The 24,874-nt window shown below is 44.3% G+C and overlaps 1 protein-coding gene across 2 annotated transcripts; it reads left to right on the top strand.

Annotated features, from left to right (window-relative positions):
* Positions 1-683: 683 nt before the first annotated feature.
* CHI3L2 (chitinase 3 like 2) lies at positions 684-15,436 on the top strand. 2 transcript variants are annotated; one of them, XM_030824847.1, is made up of 11 exons: positions 684-785; positions 2,555-2,584; positions 3,455-3,656; positions 3,951-4,007; positions 6,962-7,112; positions 7,679-7,803; positions 8,062-8,191; positions 10,769-10,951; positions 13,321-13,437; positions 14,221-14,360; positions 15,213-15,436. In XM_030824847.1, the coding sequence occupies exons 1-10, from the start codon at positions 746-748 to the stop codon at positions 14,356-14,358; spliced, it is 1,173 nt and encodes a 390-aa protein (XP_030680707.1). In that variant the 5' UTR covers positions 684-745; the 3' UTR covers positions 14,359-14,360; positions 15,213-15,436. The 2 variants fall into 2 exon arrangements, with proteins under 2 accessions (XP_030680707.1, XP_030680709.1); XM_030824849.1 differs by lacking the exon at positions 3,455-3,656 and having other exon boundaries at positions 700-785.
* The last annotated feature ends 9,438 nt before the right edge of the window (positions 15,437-24,874 follow it).

Here is a 24,874-nt window from a genome sequence, read left to right as displayed (position 1 = left end):
ACGGTGGGAAGAGCTACAGAGAAGGTGTCATTGGAGGTGCCTGGGAAACAATAGCTGTTGTCGGGTGTGGTGGCTCACACTTGTAATCTCAGCACTTTGGGAGGCCAAGGCAGGAGGGGCGCTTGAGCCCAGGAATTCAAGACCAGCCTGGGTAATGTAGTGAGACCCTGTCTCTACAAATTTTTTTTTTTTTTTTTTAATTAGCAAGGTGTAAGGTGCGTGCCTGTGGTTCCAGCTACCCTGGAGGCCAAGCTAGGAAGATCCTTTGAGCCCGGGAGGTTGAGGCTGCAGTGAGCCGTGATTGTGCCACTGCACTCCAGCTGGGGTGATACAGCAAGAACAAGATCCTGTTTCTAAAAAATTAAGCAAGCCAGAGGTGGTGTGAGCACAGAGAGAGGTGGGGGCAAGAAGAAGGAGACAGATTGGGATGATGAGGAAGGAGATTCAGGGCCGAGGGTGATACCAGGAGGCAGAGCCTGAGTATCACCTCCTTCCCTTCTCCAGGACCGGGTCCCTTTTAGGTGAGACTAGATGAAAAGGGTTCTTCAGCAGCTGTCTCACAGCAACTAATTTCTGACAGGTCAGAGTTGGCATTGCTGAAATCTGGGCTTCATTTCCGAGAAGTTTCACAAGTCTGCCAGGGGAAGTCCCTGGACTTCTTGCTTCTTTCGTGTAGGGACAGGCTGTCGAAACCTCAGTGGATAAAAGACCTAGAGAATGTGCATCCCAGAAGCTGGCCAAGGATATGGGAGCAACCACCATGGACCAGAAGTCTCTCTGGGCAGGTGAGCATGCTTGGGGTTGATAATTCAGCAGGAAAGTTGGTGAGGAAGGAAGAGGTAACAGGTCTGTAGAGGAAGTAATCTTCCTCCTTTCCTGGGATTTCAGTCTTTCTGTTGACCTTAGTGTCAAAAAATTTCAAGCCAATGCAATTGTCGTAGGGGAACCACATGATCTTTCCTGAATGGGCAAGAAGGCAGCAGTAGCCGGAACCCTTTGCACTGGCAGGATATTCTCAGTTTGCACAGAGGTGCTTCTTGTCCACATTAGAACTGGAGCTAAGATAGGAAAGAGGCCAAGCTTTCTTAGTCTCTTGGTGTATGAGCATTGTATTACGAGTCACATCTTTCATGGGCTTTGCTGCGGTTATATTTTACAACTTTTGGAGAACCCCACATTTCTCATCTGCAGAATGGTTTATTGAATTACATGTTTTTTAAACTCTCCCTTTCAACTCTAAAGTTCTGATCCAAAACTCTGGCTTTTGTGGTGGCTGGGAATTGGGATGAGAGTGCGGATGAGTCTAAATGAACAAGACTATGAGTGAATGAGGGACGTTTACCAGGAGAGGAGGAGAGGGAATATGTCTGCTGGAGGAAATAAATAATTTATTTGTGTCCATACCTCTTTCACCTTGTCTTACCCTCTCAAGCCATGAAGCACCCACTCGGCAAGAGCCTTTTGGGTTCCCTGTTGAACTTAGCTGAGCCCTGGACTGACCCTTGACAGGGTAGAGCCGGTAGGGAGGCCACACTTTGGAGAAGGGCCTGGAGGCTGACCTGACAGTGGATGTGCCAAACAGAATTTCTCTGACCATTTACTTAGTGAGTGTGTGGAGAACCAGGGCCTAACCTCCCTGCCTAAAAAAACATGTGAATCATCGAGAGAGAACAGTAGAGCCCTGTTTTCCAGCCCTAAGCTCTGCAAGGGAGGAATCAGCTCCAGCAGCTGTCACTGAAAGTTTTCTCTCCTTTTTGGCTGCCCCTCTCTTCATTTTTGGACCTGTAAGTGTTTCAGAGTGAACAATATCCCCAGGCTGGGGGAATCGCAGTTCCCGGAGTCTTGTGCATTGGGCAAAGTTTCTATGAGCCAGGGGTCTGCTCTTTCTTTCCTTTAGGAGGATGTGTTAAGTATAGAATAATCTCACCAGTCTTCCTAGGGTAGATGTCCTATGGAGAAGAGACTGGGCGTAATTTCAAACATATAAGTTTAAAGCACTACCAGGGCCAGCTCACACTGCTTACCTTGTTCTAAGAGTTAATTGTTTATACATAGTGTGACCATCTCAATTTGCCTGAGATAGTTCTGGTTCAAGCTATCATCCTAGGGAAATTATTAATAATGCTCCTTTTTACTCTTTGAAGTGTCTCATTGGACAATAAACTATATGGTCATCCTACCTATATTCAACTCCAGACTAGACTATGAGCTCCTTGAGTGCAGGGAAGACATTAACTGCATTATAATTTCCCCAGTGTCCTGAGCAATACTTAGCACAGAGCATATGATTCAATAGAATTTGTTGGATAAATGAATGAAAAAATAAATTCCCAGCTTGGAAAATATTTCTGCCTAGGAATGCAGAGACACAAGGCACCCCAGGGTTGGGGACCTCAAGGTCCTGTAAAGAAACCACAGCATCTGTGGCTGGGGAGCCCAGATGAAGTGTGGCTCTATCTTGTATGTGAGCACACCCACATTTTCACTACCATTATCTGGGACAACAGAACCAGGTTTGGCTCAACAGATTTCTCTTTCCACCCATCTATTGCAGGTGTAGTGGTCTTGCTGCTTCTCCAGGGAGGTAAGTAGTCAATAAGTCACTACCACCTGGATCTCCTGGCTTGCATGCTTTCATTTTTGATGTCCAGTTTCTTTTTCTGCTACATGGTTTTTCTCTTGATTACTCTCTCTGGTTCTGCCACTCACATATTTATGACACTGAGTTTTTGTTCTCCATATCTTTTTGTGTATCCCTTGTTCTAGTTCTTTTTCAGCCACTCTCTCTCTCACCCCTCCCCCATACCTGGCCTCAATATGTGTGTGTGAATACAAACATACACAATGTTTGTATTATCTGTTTCTCTACTGATCTGTATCATCCATCCATCCATACACACTGAATCTTAGTGCTCCATGGGTGTTTCATATGTTGATGGTATCTCTGTCTCTCAGTGTATTTTTTTTTAATTTTTTTGAGACAGGATCTCACTGTGTGGTCCAGGCTGGAGGCTGGAGTGCGGTGGTGTGACCATGGCTCACTGCAGCCTCGATCTCCCAGGCTCAAGCAATCCTCCAATCTCAGCCTCCTGAGTAGCTGAGACTATGGGCATGCACCCCTATGCTCGGCTAATTTTTAAATTTTTTGTAGAGACGGGGTTCTGCTATGTTGCCAGGGCTGGTCTTGAACTCCTGGGTTCAAGCAATCCTCCTGCCTCAGCCTCCCAAAGTGCTGGGATAACAGGTGTGAGCCACTGTGCCCAGCCTCAGTGTATTTCTTAACTGGGGTCTGGGTACTCAAGAGCCAGCACTAAAGGCCCCGGCTGAATGACCCTCAGAGGCTCTGGAGGAATGAGCAAATGATGCAATGGCTGTCTTGGGGAGAAAGTTGTGGCTTTCTGGGCTCTAAAGCAACAGCACTAGAGTTTCATTGGCTCTCTTCACTCTACTCCAGGATCTGCCTACAAACTGGTTTGCTACTTTACCAACTGGTCCCAGGACCGGCAGGAACCAGGAAAATTCACCCCTGAGAATATTGACCCCTTCCTATGCTCTCATCTCATCTACTCATTTGCCAGCATTGAGAACAACAAGGTTATCATCAAGGACAAGAGTGAAGTGATGCTCTACCAGACCATCAACAGTCTCAAAACCAAGTCAGTAAGATGGGGGTGGAAGCATCCTGCATGGATTTTAGAGGAGGGAAGCTGGTCTTAAGCTGAGCCTAAGACATACTATCTCATTCATTCATTCATTCCTATGTATTTCTCTGGGTGTATTTCTGATCCTAACTGTTCTCTCCAGTGCTTCATCCCTTCACTGAACTTTGCTTTGGTTCAAACAGCCAGGCCCTAATTGTCCACATTCTCTACACTTAAGAACTCTGTTCTTTAGACAAAGGCTTTCCTGGCAGCCAGAAGATAAATAATCATCTTATTCTTCTACTTCAGGAATCCCAAACTGAAAATTCTCTTGTCCATTGGAGGGTACCTGTTTGGTTCCAAAGGGTAAGACTACATCTTTATTTTTTGTTCATTTCCCCATGTAATTTTTGATCATCACCATTTTTCCTCCTCCCGAGAAGAGATACTAAACTAGGCTTTAAGAGGTTTTCCCTTGGCCAGGTGGCCAAACTGATCTGAGTTTTATCATAAGCAGAGGCACAGCATTAAGTTTCCTGGGGTCTTTGAAGGAATTCTTCTGGAGCTTAATACAAGCCCAGACACTCAAGGCTTGAGAGAAAGTGGGCCATGAACAATATTCAGAAAATTCTTAATTATTTACATGAATGTTTTTCACTTTATGGATTATAGAGATCGTTTTAATTGGAAAGTGCAATTTTTTTTAATCACTTGAGGGTTTGACTTTGCACCCTGGTATGGGTTGGATGGGTTGCTTCCACTTAGAAGCCCCACCGTGGCCCATAGCAGTCAGTGGACTACAATGTCTGGGATCACGGCTGTGCAGCCAGATGGCCTGAGCACCATCAGAGCAGCAGAGGAAACAACCAGCTCTGCTTTGCTTAAAATCAAAATAGCTACTGATACAAAGCACACATTCTAAATAATATTATCTATTCACATGGAAATGATATCTCATTTACATCAAGAGCTAAATGAAAATACATAAGGATAAATATCACATTTTTTCAATCTTCAACTACAGTTTATCTAATTTTGAATTTCTTCTGCTTTATTATTTAAAGTGCTAACATCTTAAAAAGTCCAGAGATCTTAAACTTGGCTGGGAGAGTCTTGGAGTTTTTATAGAAATCTGATAGTACAACTTGTGCAACCTGTCAGTAGTCAGTTACAGCCAGAGTAGGCAGAGAGAAGAAGTAGTGTTAGAAGACCTATTTAGACTTCTGCACACAGAAAGAAGGAAGAAAGATCAGGCTACCTAACTTTTTTGGTTCTGTGTTAACTCCTCCGTGAACACCCTTCAATATGAATGGGCTTCCATGGCACCCATCCTTCTAATTCTCAAATTTTCTCCCCTTCCTAATACTTGCTTAGGTGTTGATGCAAATAAAAATGTCTTCATTTATTCATTCATTCTTGTATTCATTCATTCAGTAAATTCATTCAGTAAATAATTGTTTGCCAGTTTAGTGATTAAAAGTAGAATTTTGGAGATAGACGTGTTTGGTTTGGATTTCCCTTTAGACGCATGCAAGCTGTGTGACTTTGATCAAGTTCTTTATGTCTGTATGCCGCAGTTTTCTTTAACTATACAGTAAGAATAATAACAGAATTTACCTCAGGGTGATGTTGTAAAGGCAGGCAATGCAAGCAAACTGTTTAGCATAGTGCCCCTGTGCGATAAGGGCTCAATGGCTGCAGTAATCATTGTTATATGATTATTGTTGTTATTATTAGGTAAATGCCAGGCTTTGTGCCAGGTGCTGTGCAGAATAATTATATACGTGTAATATACAAACTTGCTTCTAAGGAACAAATTAGTAAATTTCTATTGAATGGGCATCTCACCTAAAATTGGAGGCACGGGCCCGGAGGCTCAGGTGCAATGGCTTTCTAATCATTGTAAGCACTTTCTAATGCAAGAGAAAATCTAGAAAACTGTTTCCACTGTAGTTTTCTGATATCAGGCCAGTTTCTTGCTATCTCTTCCACTTCGAAGATGAGATACATGCAGGAATAAAAATCTCAATTTAATACTGAGTAAAACAAAATTAATTCAAGGCTCTAAGAGAGCCTGGGGGTGGGAGGTATTGTAAGAGGTGAAAAGTGACACAACTTAAAGGTTATGTCCTCAGGAAAATACCAGTATCTCATCTACAGCTTTGGGTTTTAAATGCTGTTGGTGCCCTTGGTGTGGGCATCTGAGAATCAACTTCATGGCTTCAGAATTCTAGTTCAGATGAAGCCCTTGAGGAGCTGCTGATTTCAAGTCCTATTTTCATCAGAAATCCTGGGGTTGGGGAGATCTGCCTATTTGTGGCAGATCTGCCTATTTGTGGGAGTGTGTTGCCTATTTGTGACCGGGATGCTTGTTTGGGGACCATGAAGTCACTGGAGTCTAGTTCTTTTTCCTGGAACTTCCCTAAATGTTACCCCCTTGAGGCACATGAAGCAGGATTAGTACCCTCAGTCCCAATTTAGAGGTGGCCAGACTGGAACCCAGAGAGCGGGTTAATGACAAAGTGGCCATCAATCAGAAAGGACTCTGACCTGGGACTTGAATCTAGTTTTCCTGACCCTAAGCCCACCACATTGCAAACTGCTTTTCAAGGGTGTAAAGTGTTAAAGAAAACCAAAGCTGGACAGTATTTAAAGCAGTAAAACAGATTTTATTCAGGAAATATTGAAACGGGGAAAAAGACCTCAGTATAGTACTGGGTTCTATTCCAAAGGCAGCAAAGGCAAGTGAGGAAATATAGCCAAAGAGCACGCTGGGGGCAATCAGAGGATGGAAAATCATAAAGAGGAAACATTGGGGTAGGGGTATTCTTGCTAAACTGATTCAACAGGATTCCTGCCAAAGGATGCCAGAGTGATGAGATACCACCTGGGGGATGGCAGGGGGTGAGTGATCAGGTACCAGGGCTGGGGGTTTCTCGCTAAACTGACCTGGCAGGACTTTTGCTAGAATCGGACACTGCAAAGACAGACACAGAAGCCCAAGGTTGAGGTACAGTTGAGAAGAGGGCTCAGAGAAGCCTACCTAAGTTTGGTCAAGGCAAGAGTCTTTGTCAAAGGCAGCTCCATTACCCTTAGGAAGGTCTGCAGAGAACCCAGTCTTCCTTTACCTGGCCGGATCAATGTTCTGGCCCAACAATCCTTCTTCTCTCATCTGTTCCAAAAGGGGAAAGCATTAGAATATACAAATTGTAAATGAATATTGGGGAAGAGAAGACTGCTCAGGATTTCTGTGAAAAATGTGTTACACTACAAGTGTTACTTGTTCTTTCCAAAAAGACACTTATATTGCTTCTTTCCAGGTTCCACCCCATGGTGGATTCTTCTACATCACGCTTGGAATTCGTTAACTCCGTAATCCTGTTTCTAAGGAACCATAACTTTGATGGGCTGGATGTAAGCTGGATCTACCCAGATCAGAAAGGAAACACTCATTTCACTGTGCTGATTAGTGTAAGTCAGATGCCATGGTATACTCAGTACTCTGATATCCAGAATCCACAGCCACATTGGGAGACAAAAAGGAAGCGATTGAGTCTGGTGGGAAGACACAGCCCCAGCCTTTCTGAAGCGCCCACTAATGAGAGAAAAGCCCCGGTTCCTATTTTAAGGAGGGAACAATATGAAACAATGGAGCCCCCTTGTACATTTATTTTGATGTTCTTCTTTTCAATGAAGAACATCAAAATAAAGCAACATCCATATAAAAGAGTGTGTAGCCATAGGATTTCCTGAGTACTGAGGTAGCCTCATTGAAGATCTATCAGATAGATCCAAAAATCTATCAGGTAGTAACCAAGATAGTTATTCCTGGGTACAGTGAGGCTGGGGTCCTCCTGCCTAATGTGGAAACTTCCTGAGCAGATACAGGCATAGGGCATCCCCATGTGGGATGGGGAGGAAAGGGTTGATCTTTTGCATCTAATGTGGTTCTAGAATCCTCATAGATTCCAGGCAAGAAGCTTAGCGCTGTGCTCTAGGAAGGGGAATCTAACACCTTGTTTCCTTGTTTTTCCTAGGAGTTAGCAGAAGCCTTTCAGAAGGACTTCACAAAATCCACCAAGGAAAGGCTTCTCTTGACTGCAGGCGTATCTGCAGGGAGGCAAATGATTGATAACAGCTATCAAGTTGAGAAACTGGCAAAGTGAGTACATCAGAGCAACTTCCCATCCCTCTGCTTCCAATTTGGTCCATGCAAATGATGCATCAGCATGTTTGAGGGATGAGGGGAGGAGGAAGACAGAGAAGGTCATTGTCCTAACCCTGCATCATTCAGCCAGGAACAACATATTTACAGACTTTCAATCCTTCTAGCAGCATCATTCAAAGCCAAAACAATTACTTACAATTGTTTCTACCACTGCTTGTCACAAAATCTCTCCCTTTGCTTTTGGCACTTTAGAGATCTGGATTTCATCAACCTCCTGTCCTTTGACTTCCATGGGTCTTGGGAAAAGCCCCTTATCACTGGCCACAACAGCCCTCTGAGCAAGGGGTGGCAGGACAGAGGGCCAAGCTCCTATTACAATGTGGTGAGTAGGCCAGGGGAACCTCAGGAGTACTGACTGTGGGGGTGGGGCCGGGGAGAGTCCAGCATGTCTAGAGTTACTTCTGTCTTGAACTGAGCCCAAGAGGGAATTGGGTAGCCCCAGGAGCAAGTGAGTGCAGGAGAAGTGCTTTGACCAGGCACCAATAAAATGTCACCTGGAAAATGTCAGAAGTGCTGATAGCTAACGTGCCCTAAGCTCTGTCTCTGGCTCAGAGTGTCCCCCATCCCAGTCTTCTCTGGATTCTCCATCTTTGATACATTTCTTGGCATCTACACAGGAGAACAGAACTTGTACCTTCCTGTGTCCATCTACATTCCCTATTTAATTCTATCTTTAAAACAACCCCATGAGGTCAGCTGGGTAGGAAGTGTTACTCCCACTTCACAGATGATGAAACAGAAGCTCGGCAGATTCCATTGACTCTTCAAGGTCATGTGATGTGAAGGTCCTGGTGGTGGGAAATGAAAAGTAAAAAAAAAAAAAATGTTGATGTTGTTCTTGAACATAACATATCCACCCAATGGGTTCTCCTTGCCCACTGATTTATCAAGATAGGAGAACTGCAATAGAGAAAGAGTTTAAGTCATGCAAAATCAGCTGTGTGGGCGACTGGAATTTTATTATTACTCAAATCAGTCTCCCTGGAAATTCAGGGATCAGGATTTTTAAGGATACTTTTGTGGATGGGGGGGGTCAGAAAGTGGGGAGTGCTGATTGGTCAGGTTGAAGATGAAATCATAAGGATTAAAAGTGGGTTTTTCTTGCTGTCTTTTGTTCTTGGTTGAGAATCACAGAACTGGTTGAGCCAGATTCCTGGGTCTGGGTGGTGTCAGCTGGTGCATCAGAATGCAAGATCTGCAAAATATCTCAAGCACTGATCTTAGGTTTTGCAACAGTGGTGCTATTCCCAGCTGCAGTTTGGGGAGGCTTAGAATCTTGCAGCCTTTGGCCGCATGACTCCTAAACCATAACTTCATGGCTAATTTGTTAGTTCTACAAAAGCAGACTGGTCTCTAGGCAAGAAGAGAGTTTGTTTCCAAAAAGGGCTGTTAATCATCTTTGTTTCAAAGCTAACCTATAGACTAAATTCCTTCCAAATTGAGTTGGCTTACACCCAGGAATGAACAAGGACAGCTTGGAGGTTACAAGCAAGATGGAGTCGGTTAGGTCAGATCTCTTTCACTGTCATAATTTTCTCAGTTACAATTTTTGCAAAGTCTGTTTCATATATATGGATGTATATTTCTAAAATTCTGGGAGAAAAAATATCTGTGTTGCATGTTTCCAGGCCTTCATATTCAAAGTCACAAAATGGATCAGTCCAGAGCTAGATATGATTTCTGGTTAGGGTTTTCTAGGCCTTCATGTGGCTAAATCACATCAGCCTCCTTCACTCCTCTCTCTCTATCAGTTATCTTTAAGGATGAGGAGACATATCTTTGTCTTCTCTAACCCTTTATTTTGTTCTGAGAGCAGGAAAGTCAAAATTAGCCTCTTACCTCCCAATCTGTCTATAAACCAAAAATAAAATTCTAAGCCCCCCAAACATCTGAACAAATCCTTCCTCTTGGCCAAGGGCATTCAAAGTTAATCTGAAAAATTAATTCAGGTCATCATGGGAAGTTGGGTGTCAGACATGCCTCACAGCTGACCAGCATTAACATCAATACAGAGACCTTAAGACTGACAGAAGAGAGTTTCTAAGTCTGATGAGAAACATTTACAATCTAGTCTTTCTGAAGCCTGCTACCTGGAGGCTTTATTTGCATGATAAAACTTTGGTCTCTACACCACTTATCATAACCCAGAGACATTCCTTTCTATTGACTCTAGGCCTTTACATAATAACTCTTTCAACCAATTGCCAATCAAAAGATCTTTGAATTCATCTATGACCTGGAAGCTGCAGCTTCTAGTTGTCCTGTGTTTCTGGAGTGAACCAATGTACATCTTACATGTATTGATTGATGTCATATGTTTCCCTGAAATGTATGAAATCGAGCTGTAGCCTGACCACCTTGGGCGCATGTCCTCAGGATCTCTTGAGAGCTGTGTCATGGGCCATTCATCACTCATATTTGGCTCAGAATAAATCTCTTCAAATATTTTACAGAGTTTGACTCTTTATGTTGATATGTCCCATTGGGTCCAAGGTCATTGCGAGGCCTCATGGACTAGGAATCTGACAGCCACCTTTGTCAGTATTCACAATGAGCCATTGTGTAGACAAGTTCCACAGGGATTTTGAGTTGACTCAAAAGGGAAAGGAAGATGGTGACAATCTTGATTTCATGTATTATAGGTTTCTTGACTGATTTCTTTTGTGATCCACTGTCTAGTTCCTTTCAGAAATTAGAAAAAGTTGCATAAGCGTCTTGCTGCTAAAGAGCATATGTGCATTAGAACAAGCACTCTGGTCTGGGGGGTCTGGTCTGTTCACACTCGGATGTAGAAAAGAAACCAGGCAGTCACCTCTGTGAAGTTTGGGATAGAGGCTAAAAAATGTCTGATGCCTTTCTTTCCCCACACTCTGAGCTTCCATCTCTCTTCCCATTCTAGGAATATGCTGTGGGGTACTGGATACGTAAGGGAATGCCCTCAGAGAAGGTGGTCATGGGCATCCCCACATATGGGCACTCCTTCACACTGGCCTCTGCAGAAACCACCGTGGGGGCCCCTGCCTCTGGCCCTGGAGCTGCTGGACCCATCACAGAGTCTTCAGGTTTCCTGGCCTATTATGAGGTACCTGGAAACCCCCTGTACCCTCAGCTCCCTGCCGTGTCTGGGTAGATGTTCCATCTTCAATTTGACAGCAGAGTAAAGCATCCTGAGTGTTGTGAAGGGGAAAGGGCAGAGTACTATTGAATATGTGAGGGGATCTCCTAACTCTAGGTTGGGAGAGGGTCAGGGAATGCTTCCTGGAGGAAGTGAAAAATCTGAACTCTGAAGAGGAGATGGAGCTAGCCAGGAATGGGGATAGGCAGAGGAGGGTATGAAAAATTGAAAAAGGAAGCCTACCCCAAGTTCTTGATTTGAGCAGCTAAGTGGATGGCAATGCCATTTACAGAGATAGGGAAGACTGGAGGGAGAACAGAGTGGACATTGGTCCTGCTCATGAGATCAGTTTTGGATGTTCTGAGTGTGAGGAGCCTGTGGGACATATAGATAACATGTGAGTCATTGAATATATGGGTTTGGATCACAGCAGGCCAGTCTGCACTAGAGAGGTAGATTCAAAAATATCAGCATAAAGCTGGTACCTGAAGCCAAACCATACAGTGAGAAGTGAATGAGGCCCCAGACAAACCCCAAAGCCTGAGGGACATGCAGAGGAAGGGAAACATATTAAGGTAACTGGCAAGGAACTACAAGAGGGATAGGAGGAACCCACCCAGATCTGTGCCAAAGACCTTAGAGAAGTAGGTGTTTCTAAAAGGAGGGAGTGGTCAAATGTGTCAAATTCTGTGCAGATGTCAGATAGATCACAGGGATAACAAAATCGTTCAGCTAATTATACCATCATTCCTCTCTGCCCTCCAATCTGGGAAATTTATTTAAAAAGCATAGGGGAAGATATAAATCTAGCAATAAGTCAACCAACAGAAACTCTTTGGACACTCCCATATCCCAAACACTGGGTACTGTGAAAGCTAGAAATAAGTAATTATCCATCCTTGTCTCTAAAGCGGTTATTGTCAAGGTGGAAAGAATGTGAAATACAGACATAGCTAGTTAAACAAGAGTTCAAAAACAAGATTACTATAACATTTAGTAAAATCAGAGAGGTATTGTAAAACAATATGGGATTCAATGACCAATGAATGGTGTAGAGTGACATGAGATCAGAGATGGGTGACTGGGGAAGGCTCCATGGAAGAGGATAAGTTTATGCTGGGCCTTGAAGGATGAGTAGAAATTTGATCAGGTAGAGAAAAAATATCATTCTATATCCTGGTCTATCTTTGGAGTCCCAGCCTGACCTCTCATTGTAAGTGTGGACATGCCATCGGCCCATGCTGAATGACTTGGCACCCACCAAGGTACCCATTCAGTGTAATGCTCAATTTTTCCCTTCCTCTTACACATAGGAATGATTGACACATCATCAATTCAATTGGCAACAAGAATGGGACATGGGTCATCGTGAGAGTCCTCAATGAATCTCAGGGTGCCTGATAGATAGGAGGTGGGAGAGAGGCTGACCCATCCTTGGGTACTTCTAGGTTGATAGCAATAAGACTCTTAATATAAGGGAGAAGAGAGGTCATTGCTCAGAATCTCCTGGTAGGGTTATGATATCAACCACTAGATATGCACTTCCCATCTCATGGAAAGTTTGATTTGATTGTTCAGTTCATGACTCTAGGTCATTATAACTTTGACAGGTTGATATTTGCTTAAATATTCAACTTTCATTTTCTGCCCTCATTGTAGTAAGCATGAATGTAGTTCATCCAAAAAGAGTAATCCAAAATGGATTTTCTATGTGATGTTGAAATGCATTTTTAATTGAAGATTTATCTTTTTTAGAGCTCTTCCTTAAGCTAACAGAAAGAATGTAGCTAATGATAGAAGGGGAGCCCCAGGACAGGGCATATTGGGAATGGGATGGGACAGAGGGGGAGTAATGAGATTTAAGTGGAGATGCTACAAGATGAGGAATAGTGGTGATGGTCATGATAATACTTCACTTTAGAAGTAGAGCACTTTACTGTTTTCAAAAAAATTTTTTAATGTGTATTAGTTCATTTGATCCTAACAACAACATTGTAAGGTAGATATGTTGAAAGCATTATTATAATTATTTCCATTTTGCAAACGAAGAAATTGGAAGATTTATTGGTCGGTGCTGGGGTCTGATCTGGAACTCAAGTATTTTCTGATTTCTAGTTGCTGTGTCTCCTCCTGATGAGACTTTAGCACAGACACTTCTTAGTGGTTCACCTTGGAACACACACTTCATATGATTTATGTGGTCATTTCTCTCATTGTTTGATCCTTGGGATAAAGGTTCTGATCTTTTCCCCAAGTCCCTGGTGGCTCACCTGCCCTGTCTACCCCAACCAAGAATAACCCATTACTGACCCTCTTGTTTCCCTTTCCCCTGCCAGATCTGCCAGTTCCTGAAAGGAGCCAAGATCACGAGGCTCCAGGATCAGCAGGTTCCCTATGCAGTCAAGGGGAACCAGTGGGTGGGCTATGATGATGTGGAGAGTATGGAGACCAAGGTAGGTGGGCAACAGGCAGATACTCCTTTAGGTGGGGAATGGTGATATGTAGTAAAATGCCTGAATACTCTATGTTGAAAGAGAGAAACTTCTGAGGCCCCAGACTCTAGGATGGGATCCAGCAGCCTCTATAGCTCAAGTCTAGTAGTGACTCTGTGTCATACCCGCGAGCAGCTGTGGTACAGGTAGAAGAGTTGGAAAGGATGAAAAAAGAGTTGAGAATAAGTAAGTTTATTCTGATAAGAGAGGAGTGGAGAGAAGAGAAAGGCAAGGATAAGGGAGAGGGAATAAAGGAGACATTGGTGCCTGTATAGGTAATCTACTTTGTTAGTTATCTCAGGACAAACTGTTCAGTCCTTCTCATGACTTACCTAGCTAGGAGGCTCCAGATTCCTGAGCCTACCAGTTCTTAGACCTTGGTAAGACATTTGTGGTCCTTTCAGGGTTAGGGCAAAAAGGAGGCTTGAGTGTAATTGACAATGCTGGCCACTTATCTTGTTAAGGGCTTCCTAGTTTCTTCTCTTATTATGGAGAGTTTTCTCAGCCTCCAAGAATGCCGGACCTTGAGTGTGGTGACTCAAGTCAGAATGAGAGGTGGCTAATGCTGATTTGGTGGCTCTCTCTCCCTGAGCAATCTTAACCCCTCAGGGGGTCTCTAACTCCAGAAAACCAGTTAGTCTATTGCTGTATTCTAATCTCAGACCCTCATCTGAACCTGATATGGTCCTGGGCATTTAAGGGCCACCCTTCTAATCTCTGTGTGTCCTTCTGTGTCTCCCATAGGTTCAGTTCTTGAAGAATTTAAACCTGGGAGGAGCCATGATCTGGTCTATTGACATGGATGACTTCACTGGCAAATCCTGCAACCAGGGCCCTTACCCTCTTGTCCAAGCAGTCAAGAGAAGCCTTGGCTCCCTGTGAAGGTAACAGTCCAGGCTGGAGCTGGGAGTGGGCAGAGAGCTGGGCAGAACAGGGCACAGGAGACTGGGGGAGATCATCTTCACATATTTGGACTAATCCTTTCTCATGCTCCTTTGGCTCTTCTGCCATGTTTTCTTAGCAATTAGGCTGGTTCTGCCCTTTTCATAGGCTTCCCATAGACTTTTAAAATAATAATAATAATATTGATACATTTTGGCTACCATTTATTGAGCATAGTATGAGCTAAGGACTTTCATTACATATATAAAAGGGATAAATATTGACTCCACCACAATTCTTGGTTACAAAATCATCAGCCTGTCTTAATTTTCTAAATCACAATAAATCTGACTCTATGCCCTCAATTCACTGGACTGATGATAATTTCCATCTCAGTCATTACCTGATGCTCTTTTCCCCCACCCACAGTTGATCTTACTTAGTCTAGACATTTGGGAGCTCCCATGGTCATTATTGGTATGCCTTTACCCAAACCTCCCTATTACCTTGAAGGTCAGTGGCTTTGCTGCTGCTCCATCCCTGGGCCCCCAGTTCTCTAGGTGTGTTGTGTATCCTCCTGTACAGATGAAGGCTGTTGCTGACCATCCAGTTATGCTGTGATACATTGGTTCTAGGGCAGAGGGTGGAGAAGCAGGGTGCTGGGGCTCACTGCAGACAGACAACTGAAAGGGACTGGCTCTGCTATCCTGGCAAAGGGCCTAGAACCATTTGAAAACTCCTAATTAGATGATAGGGTAGCAGCCTTCCAACTCTGAGCATCCATTGTTTAGTAACTTAACTTAAGCCTCAGTTTACTGAGTTGGGCTTTGAAATATTTTTCCTTTTGTTTCCAGGATTAACTTACAGAGAAGCAGGCAAGGTGACCTTGCTGCCTGGGGCCTGCTCTCTCCCAGGAATTCTCATGTGGGATTCCCCTTGCCAGGCTGGCCTTTGGATCTCTCTTCCAAGCCTTTCCTGACTTCCTCTTAGATCATGGATTGGACCTGGTTTTGTTTTCCTGCAGCTGTTGACTTGTTGCCCTGAAGTACAATAAAAAAAATTCATTTTGCTCTAGTAAGTATGACCTTATTTGTTCAGTCCTTGACCCTGTGATATCAGGTTGTTCTGTCCCTACTATTTGTGGGGTCCAGAGCTAGGGTGAAAACGAAGGTTTGCATATCATGTTTAAATATTAAAAACAGCTAACATGCTGTTAAAATATGACTTACGCTCCAACATTCACACATACAACTTTGCAACCACCTAGAAGATCAGAACCTGAAAATTTAAAATTCTCAGGCTCCTTGGAATACCACACCAGAATTCCCATCTTTGCCTCTGTCTCTCACAGTAGAAGCCTCATGGGCATACCTGTGGTCATTGTAGGCTTTGTATCCAAGCTTCATCTGCACTCTACCCTCTACCCTCAACCTCCAACACACAAACCCACCCACACACACATACACCCGCCTCTGGGCTATGCATGTGCACACCAACGTTGTGGTCCACTCTCAGTGAAGATGGGCCCAGGGAAAAGTCATGTGCAGGCCCTGAGAGAGCGCACAGGCTCTTCTGGCTATTTGGGTAGAAATGCTGGATATCTGGATCATGATTTAGAAGAGGAGGTATGTGAGCTTTAGGTGAATGTGCTCCTAGCCTGGCAGTCTCCTTACCTTGTCGGGAGGGGTGCAACTGGAAGAGGGCCCAAGTGGGACCCTCCAAAGGAGGGTCAGCAAACTACGGCCCATGGATCAAAGCTAGCCCACTGCCTGTTTTTGTAAATAAAATTTTATTGGAAGACAGCCACACTCAGTTTGTTTACATATTGTCTGTGGCTGCTTTGTCCCAACAATGGCAGAGTTGAGAAGTATGACAGAGATGGTATGGCCTGCAAAGCCTAAACTATTTACTATCTGGCCCTTTACAGAAAAGTTTGCCAACTCCTTTTCTAAAGCACGGTGCACACAGCACCAGGTCTAAGGCTGATTCTGGTGTCAGACTCCTTAATTTTAGGATGAACTCTTTTCCCCAATTTTCCCAATTTCTTCCAATCTTTTCCTTCTGGAAAAGCCACTTTTATCCTGAGCTTTGGACAACAGTTCCATGCAATATTGAATTCTCATGGCTTGTGAAGTAAGTGATAATAAACCCAATTTTCAGATGAGCTAACTGGGGCATCAGTGTAAGGGTACATGTCTGATAAGTGGTGGCAACTAGACTGAATCCAAGAAGGCGGCCGCACCAGAATGTCTGTGGAGGAGGGCATTAGAGGTGGCTACATGATCAAAGCGGCATAAGGTGGGAATACCGGAAGACTTTTTTAAAAACTGCTTTGAATATCCTATTATGATGGAAAACCCCAGACATACATACCAAAGAATGGGAGTGGCAAGCACTGATGGATACTAGGGGAAGTTAGTCCCCAAGGTCCCCTTGAATGCTGCTCCAGTGCTCAGATCTTCTTACTACAAGGTAGAAATTGCTTGGGCACCTCTCTGGCTTTCTAACTCTGGCTTTCTAACTTTGCTTCCTATGGTAATTGAATTCTCAAGAAGGAGAAGAGCAGAGTAATTAAGAACATAGTCTGGAGCCAGATCTCCTGGGTTCACACACAGTGGCTTTGTCACCAACCTAGTGGCTATGTGACCTTGGGCACGTTATTTATCTTTTATGTGCCCCCAGCTTTCTCATTTTTAAGGTGGGGATAATAACAGTATCTACCTCTCAGGGATATGATAATGGTTAGGTAAGTTAATATTTGTAAGGCTTTTGGGCAAATGCCTGACACATCACAAATACTATTTGTGTTTGTTATTATTTCCATTAAAAGGAAAACATTAGATAGAACAAATCTAACAGAGTTTATTTGAGCAAAGAATGATTCAATGAATTCAGCAACACTCAGAACCAGAAGAGGTTCAGAGAGCTCTCCTCTGCAATATGGAGAATAAGTATTTATAGACAGAACAGAAAGTAGAGAAATAGTCTAACTGGTCACAGCCAGGAGTTTGCCTTATTTAAACATGGTCCCATCAGTTGGCTGCCTGTGATTGGCTGAGATCTGGTTACTGTTACAAAAAAATATACTTCTAAGTTAGGTTTCAGTTTATTTACATGCTACATTAGGTTCCAGTTCATTAGTAGGCACTCAAACTACAGAGATGACCTCAGGCCAAAGTTAATTTAACACTTCCATTATCTAGCTGCTATAACGGGCACAAGAGAGAGTATGGGCAGCTGCCCAACACATTAACCTTGGCCTTGCATGGAGCCTAAGAGCCCATTAAAGGTCTATGTCTTGGGCTCTAAGCCTTGAACTCTATGGAGCCCTCTCTCATGCTTGCTGTGAGGATAGAACCATTTGTTTTGCAAACATCCAGGAGAAGATTAAGGAAATCAAGGCCCCTTGTTTGGCTGGGGTTGGGGATGGATTCTGGTCATCCTTTCCTTCTCCTCTCCTCTCCTCTCTTCTCCTCTCCCTCTCCTCTCCTCTCCTCTCCTCTCCTCTCCTCTCCTCTCCTCTCCTCTCCCCTACACCCCTACCCACTACAACCCCTTTGAGGAGATCTTTGTAGGCTGAGACTTATGCCAAGGAGGAACCATATCTTAGACTTGCTCAGGGGCAGTATGGGCAAGAGTCAGGAGGTCGTAAGAACCCAGGCCCCAGAGTCAGTTTGTCTCCACTTGGATTACAGCTCCGCTACTTCTCAGTGTGATCTTTGGCAGTTTGCTTAGTCTCCTGTCCCTCAGTTTTCCTAATATGTAAAACAGATGACAGTAATAGCATCTTCCTGAAAGGATAGTTTTGAATAAACGAATTAATACATATGAAGCATTTAGCACGTTGTAAGTGCTGAATGAATGTTCGCTGTTATTGTGTTCAATACTGCTCCACTTTTAGTTAATCGATGCCTCCAGTTTTTGACATTCTTCTAGTGTTCAAACAGAAGCTAAACAGTCAAAAGCCTGGGAAGGATGGGGACAGATTGTAGGTAATAAATAGCTTTGGAAATGCCATCAGCTCTGCACAACCACACACATGTACTAAAGTTTGTAGGACCCATTTCTGTTTTCTTTGTGAATCTAATTTGCCTTTAAATGGATCTGGCCTCAAAGATCCCAACGGTCTGAGTAGCATCTCCCAGAAAAATCTTGAAAATGTACCTGGCAGATCTCTTAAGAAGGAGGTATCTTGGCATATACTGGGAGTGGAGCCAGCAGCAAGACTGTCTCCTAGATGGGATTTCATTAAATTAGGCTATGTAGATGCCTCGGGACTAATGTCAATACCAAAGGTTTTTTAAAAAGGCCTGCCTTGGAGGACAGCAGACCACATCTTTGGTACTTTCGTTGTCTTCTGGGGCAGAGGGACCCTCAGAAATGGTCTAGAAACCTATGATGTGGCATCATGGTGGGCTTCCTGTAGGTGGCATCCCTTTATGTATGGGTAGTAAGACTGGGGATGGAGTGGAAGGAGGTAGGTCTTAAAATATTGTGATTTTCAAAGCCTTGATCCCTGGGCATTTTTGCAGCTGTCTTTTCTCTGATATACATTGTTTCCGGGACCTGTCCCAGGGCTTGCTGCCTCTCCTTTCTCAGTCAAAGCATAATTAGAAATGTCTGTCCCAGGTGAATTTTCTCTATCCTCTGTAAACCAGACAACCTTCGAATAAACAGAAACAACCTTGGAAAATGATGCTTTCTCATGCCAAACTTGATAGAACTCACAAACATCTTATAGCTACTACCCAAATCTATTGCTATAATAGAATCAAGGTGTTAGGGCCTAGGCAGGGACCACCCACCCAGGATGGTTTATCCAGGAATATGGTCAAATGGTTACTTGATGTCCTTTGTCCATACTCCTCTGCTAGCATCCAGCTGGTCTCTTTGGATACATGGGGCCTACTCTGACCCCAAATGACTTTGGACCCTAGGTCAGCCTCATACATGTGCCAAATACGCCATTTTCCTTAAAGAACTTTCAGTCAACACCCTTTTAAAGCTGCCTTCTCATGTGTCCCTGGGTTGATTACCCAAGATGGAAAATACAGATAAGATTCAGAGAGCTAAGGGGAGCCGTATGCCACCCCTATCCCTTTATTCCTGATATCCCATCATGCCTGCTGAAGGGGGCCAGGTGCAGGATGAGAGGGCCTGCATGCTGCCTATAAAAAGCTGTTGAGTACCCCACTCAGACCTGGAATTTGCATTTAGGACTTCCCAGCAAAATGAACAAGCTGCTGATTCTTGCTGATGAGTCTTTCCCAGGCAAGCTGAGTTTAGCTTTCAGAGCAGCTGCCTTTTCTCCTCAGTTCACTTGCTGTCTCCTCCCCTATCCTACGCTCCAAAGGTCTGCACTGTCTCCTTCCTCCCTCTCTTGCAGCCTTCTTGAGTTCATAACATGGTAGGGAAGTAAGGAAGAGCTCACTGAGCACCTTAGGGCTTCATACAGGAGGGAAAGTGGATAACTCCGGCAGACCAGGACAAGGCCATTTCCACCACATGAAATAATAGAAGACTTAGGCCAGCCCCCACCCCAACCCCTTTCCAGTGTTCTGTGATTCTCGCTCAGTGCCAGCCACAGAGCAGGAGCTCAAGACACTCACTTAATCAAAGATTAACCAACTACTAGGAGCAATTAGTAGAAAAATGAATGAGGCAGATGTTTCTCTGAATGTAGAACTCTGCGAGCAGGTGCATAGGAGGGGGTTTGGGAGAGAGGAAGAAAAGGGCTTAAAGAGTTAATGCAGCTCCCCCATGGCTAACTTGTTTCCCAGAGAGAGTGACCAAACTGTAGAAAGAAGCCCAATAAGGGTGATCACCGGGATGGCACAATAGCACATCCAGGGTGTGGTTGGGTGGCTTGGAAAAGGATACAATTTAAAAGCTTCATCTGAGTTGAAAAGTAGAGTGTAGCTGTTCCTGGAAAAGGTGAGTTGTAGCTCTAGGGTGAAGAGACTGCTATGGAAAGGGGTCCTCAGCCTGAAATTTCCCCTTCTTCACCTTCAATGCCTCCTGTGCCCCTCCCCACCAATCTGGCTTATCTTTAGGGTCCATTCATTCAACACATATTGATAGAGAGCTGAGTGCGTGCTGGGTAGTGGGGACTCAGCAGTGTCAGCACAGTCCTTGCCCTCACAGAGCTCGCAGTCTGATGGGCAGACCAATAAACAATCATCTTTCAGTGTGGTAAGGGCTGTGATGGGGATAAGCACAAATGTCAAAAGGGCCTAGAGGGACAGCAGGGAGTTTCAGTCCCAAGGTCACCACTCTTGGGAAGTCTTCCCTGACCTCTGTGTCTCAATTTTATCACTTGTCATATGGCATTGCACCTATGTGCTTACAGGTGTGACTTTCGGCCAGGCTGTGAGCTCCTTGAGGGCAGGGACCCTGCCTATGTAGTCTTTTGATCTCTACCACCTAGTAATTAATATAGCTTTATTGAAAGAATAACAACACATCCTCCTGGCTCCTGAGTCACACACCATCATCTGAGCTTCCAGGTAGCCAAGTGAATGCCTACATTAGCCACCTGCTCCAAACACATCATACAGTAGCCTATGTTGGGAAAGGGTTTATAGAGCAGAGGGGGCGTCAAGCCCCATCTCCCTTTCCCCATTTACTGGCCAGGGCTGCCCTAGGCTTGCCCCTTCCCAGCCAGAGAAAGGATGACCCTGGCACCCTCTGACCAAGGTCGCTTTGTCTTTAGGTCTGGCCCTCCTGCTGCAGCTGGGTAAGTATCCCATGAGAGGGTGAGGAGTGCCGGAGCATGGGGAGGGGGACATTAGGGCAGGGCACAACTCTTACTTCCCTGTCATTCTGTGCACAGCAACCAAATCAGCTGCTACTTCACCAACTGGAGCCAGTACCACCCTGGGATTTTTCACTACATGCCCCAGAATGCGGACCCTTGCCTGTGCACACACGTCATCTACACCTTCGCCAGCATGGCCAACAACCAGATCAAAACCATCAAGTGGGATGATGAGGCCCTCTACACTGGCATCAATGGCCTTAAAGCTAGTGAGCTCTGGACTTGGGCTTTGTGCTGGGTTAAAGGCTTTTACATGAGGCTTTCACGAGTTCCCCAAAAGATACCAACAGCAGAATGTTTAGCCTTTGAGTGTTGTCCACAGTCACTCTCATGCCGTGCCTCATCGGTAGAGCCTTCAGCATCCTTCTCCCCAGGAGAGGCAAGTTGCTGTCATTTTTCTGGATTATTTTCTCCAGGAAGTTCAACTCCCCAGCATTCTATTCTGTGTGTCACAGGAGGTGCCATCCACAAAGGATTCTCTGTGAATAGTATCACCTGAAGTTTTCCATGTTGCTGTACAGCCCCACAACAACCTATCAACTAGCTGCCAATGTAACCTAAAATTGCACCAGCAAAATGCTTAGCATATTTATTGGGTAACTACTGTGTGCGAGGTGCTTTTCATTTATTATTTTATATACCCACACATTAAATGCAATGAAATGGGTATATTAAAACCATGTTAAGTTTGAGGAAACTGAGTCATAAGGAGGTTAAAAGCTTTCCCTAGCCCCACAGAACCCCGGAAGGCCAGATCACCTTATCAGCTAGGTTGATGCTTTTGTCCCATCAGGAATCCAATGGGTAGGTTTTACGGTCAAGCTCACAGGACCATGGTATAAAGGACTTAGGTGTGAATCCTGGCTCTGCCACCTTACAAGTTGGATGATCTTGGTCAAGTTGCTTAATCTCTCTGAATGCCACTTAAAGGTCAAATGATATTAACAGTTTCTGTCTTGTGGGATTATAAGGATTAAAGAAGAAATGCGTGTAAAGTACCTGGTATTTAGCAGGCACTCAGTAAATGGTAGACACTTCCACTGCCTGTGTTCCTTGCTCTCTCCTTGACTCTGACTTCTAGCTTTCTGGTCTTGTGTATCCCGGAAGCTCCAGCCAATCTACTTTCTGTGCTAAGGGGCTGATTTCTGGCTCCCTCATCCTCCCCAGCTTGCCCTGTCTTTTCTTCCCTGAAGCTCCCTTCTGCACCAGAGTCCATCAGCCCACTGGCAGAGATGGGAGCAAGAACCTACTCAACGAGTTATTTATAACGTGCCCTGGAGGACTCATGACACAAGGGCCCCTTGATCCTACAGAGAGCTCTGTTCCCAACACAAAGGCCTTGTGTGGAATGTGAGGGTGGAGGGACTGACTGGCAAATGACAGCTTCCTGCAAGTGGAATTTCTTTACACTAGCATCTTTTTATCTCTAGCAACACAGAACTGAAAACCTTGCTGTCTGTTGGTGGCTGGAACTTTGGATCCCAGGGATAAGACCTAGTATTCAGGATTGAATCATTTCCAGATTAATCAGTCTCTTCCAAACTTCAAGGACTGTAAGTTTCTCTAAAGTGAGTGAACCCTGTGCCTCAGACCCCAGGGTAGACATCCCAGAACTCTTCTCTGACCAGGTCTTCCTGAAGTCTGCTCTTCCTTCATCATAGCTCTTACCACGCTACTTTTTTAAATTAGACATTTCATGATTTTTTGTTATATTATTTTTAACTTTGTTTTTTAACTGACATATAATAACTGTACATATTTATGGGATACATAGTGATGTTTCAATACGTATAATGTAGAGTGATCAGATCAGGGTAATTAGCATATTCATCATCTCAAACATTCGTCATTTTTTGTGTTGACAACATTTAATATTCTCTTTTTAGCCATTTGAAACTATACATTATAGTCATCCTATACCACACTGTATTTTAAGTTCCATTTACTTATCTATACCTTCCTCTATATGAGCTCCTCCAGGGCAGAAACTATTTTATTCACCACTCTATCCCAGCAATGTTAATAAATGACAGAAAACTGAATGACAGTAAATGACAATAGATGACAGAATAACTGAATGTATGTCCAGGCAAATAGTAAGGAGGATAAGTGGCAAGACAGGGTATCCAGGAGCTGAGGCTACTGTGATTTAGGCTACAATGACTTATTGACTCCAGATTCTCTGACATGGCGGCCACTGCTGAGAACCGCCAGACCTTCATGCAGTCAGCCATACAGTTTCTGAGGAAGCACAACTTCGATGGGCTGGACATTGATTGGGAGTATCCAGGCAACCATGGCAGCCCAGCTGACACCCAGCAGCTCTTCACCATCCTGTTGAAGGTGTCTCACCCTCACTGTGTCCAAAGAACACACGATCTGGCCCACAGCGGGCTGGGACAAGGCCTCTCTCTGGAGACGGGTTCTGAGAGAGGCTGAATATATGCTGGCCAGGGGTGTGGATCTCACCCTTTCTGGCTCACAGCCTCATCTCTTTAGTGTAAGAGCAGATCTCTCTTTTGGGGAAAACTCCCACTGGCAGTGAGAAGTATATCTTTGAGCACCAATGTTGGCTTCGATGCTCTTATTTCCCCTTCTTCCATTTTTCTGACTATTAGATGCAATCACATATACAGCTTGCAGTGCTGGAGGCCCTTTTTGTCTCTTGAATACAATCTCCCTCCTTTTCAAAAAAAAAAAATTCTACTCTGGACATTATTTGTTTACTTTAAAATTTAACTGCCAGAAGATGACCGAATTTCCCTCATTTCCAAGTTTTCAGAAGACAGCTTACTGTTGTCCCCAGAGACCGACAACAGCTTTTAGATCAAAGTACTCTAAACCGAGCACTTTGCAGCTTTCTTCATAAGAGCTGTGACCTTGTCACATGCCCACTTGTCCCTCTAGCCTGTGTTCAGTGTCTTCTGTTTCACAGGAAATGTATGAGGCTTTTGAGCAAGAGTCTACCCGCAGCAAAAAGCCCAGATTGTTGATGTCTGCTGCTGTGTCAGCTGGCAAAGGTACCATTGAGACTGTCTCCAGACTCCCGAGATGTCAAGGTAAGCAAACCCAGGAGCTCATATTCAGAGCTAAGTGACCCTTAGACCTTCCCCGGGCATTGTCAAATGCCCAGATACCAGTGACCAATGCTCAGCTACCCAGGATAGAGAGGACTCTATCTCAGAGGAATGAAATGACCTCAATTCCTGAGGAAGAGGCAGAGGGAGACAGTATGAATGCTGGCCTTGTTTCTAAGTCTATCTCCAAGGTTCTCTAGGGTAAACGGTCATTTGGAGGTTAATTGAGTCTCAAGCTTCTACAAGTCCTGAAAGTCTGAGTATAGCCAGATAGTAATCATGGTATGGGTGCCTTTTATATTCCAGGTGCTCTTGAGATGAGGGTGAGGGAGAATGGAATAAAGAATAACAATGCATAAGGGAAACCTTATTGCATAGTGGTAAACAGCAGATTTGGCTGTTTGGCAAATCTGCAATCAGCCGATTTGGGACTAGGAGTGTTAGGGGTAGTGGGTTAGAAAGAATGATTTCCCTTGGGTCATTTATTTCTTCTTGCTCCCTCCCCCAACTACCTAAGGTACATGGACCTCATCAGTGTGATGACCTGTGACCTAAGGGGCTCCTGGGAGGGCTTCATAGGAGAGGACACCCCCGTTTGCGTGACCTAATGACCAGGGAGACT

The sequence above is a fragment of the Nomascus leucogenys genome, chromosome 12 (assembly GCF_006542625.1).
Source record: "Nomascus leucogenys isolate Asia chromosome 12, Asia_NLE_v1, whole genome shotgun sequence".
Classification (NCBI taxonomy): domain Eukaryota; kingdom Metazoa; phylum Chordata; class Mammalia; order Primates; family Hylobatidae; genus Nomascus; species Nomascus leucogenys.
Note: the sequence above shows the minus strand (reverse complement) of the source record. Positions and strands in the feature narration are given on the sequence as shown.

Excerpts from the sequence above, each read along its gene's own strand:
- CHI3L2 (XM_030824847.1), top strand. The coding sequence starts at position 746 with ATGGGAGCAACCACCATGGACCAGAAGTCTCTCTGGGCAG. Across the intron at positions 786-2,554 it reads CCAGAAGTCTCTCTGGGCAG|GTGTAGTGGTCTTGCTGCTT; the intron begins GTGAGCATGCTT and ends CATCTATTGCAG. Across the intron at positions 4,008-6,961 it reads TACCTGTTTGGTTCCAAAGG|GTTCCACCCCATGGTGGATT; the intron begins GTAAGACTACAT and ends GCTTCTTTCCAG.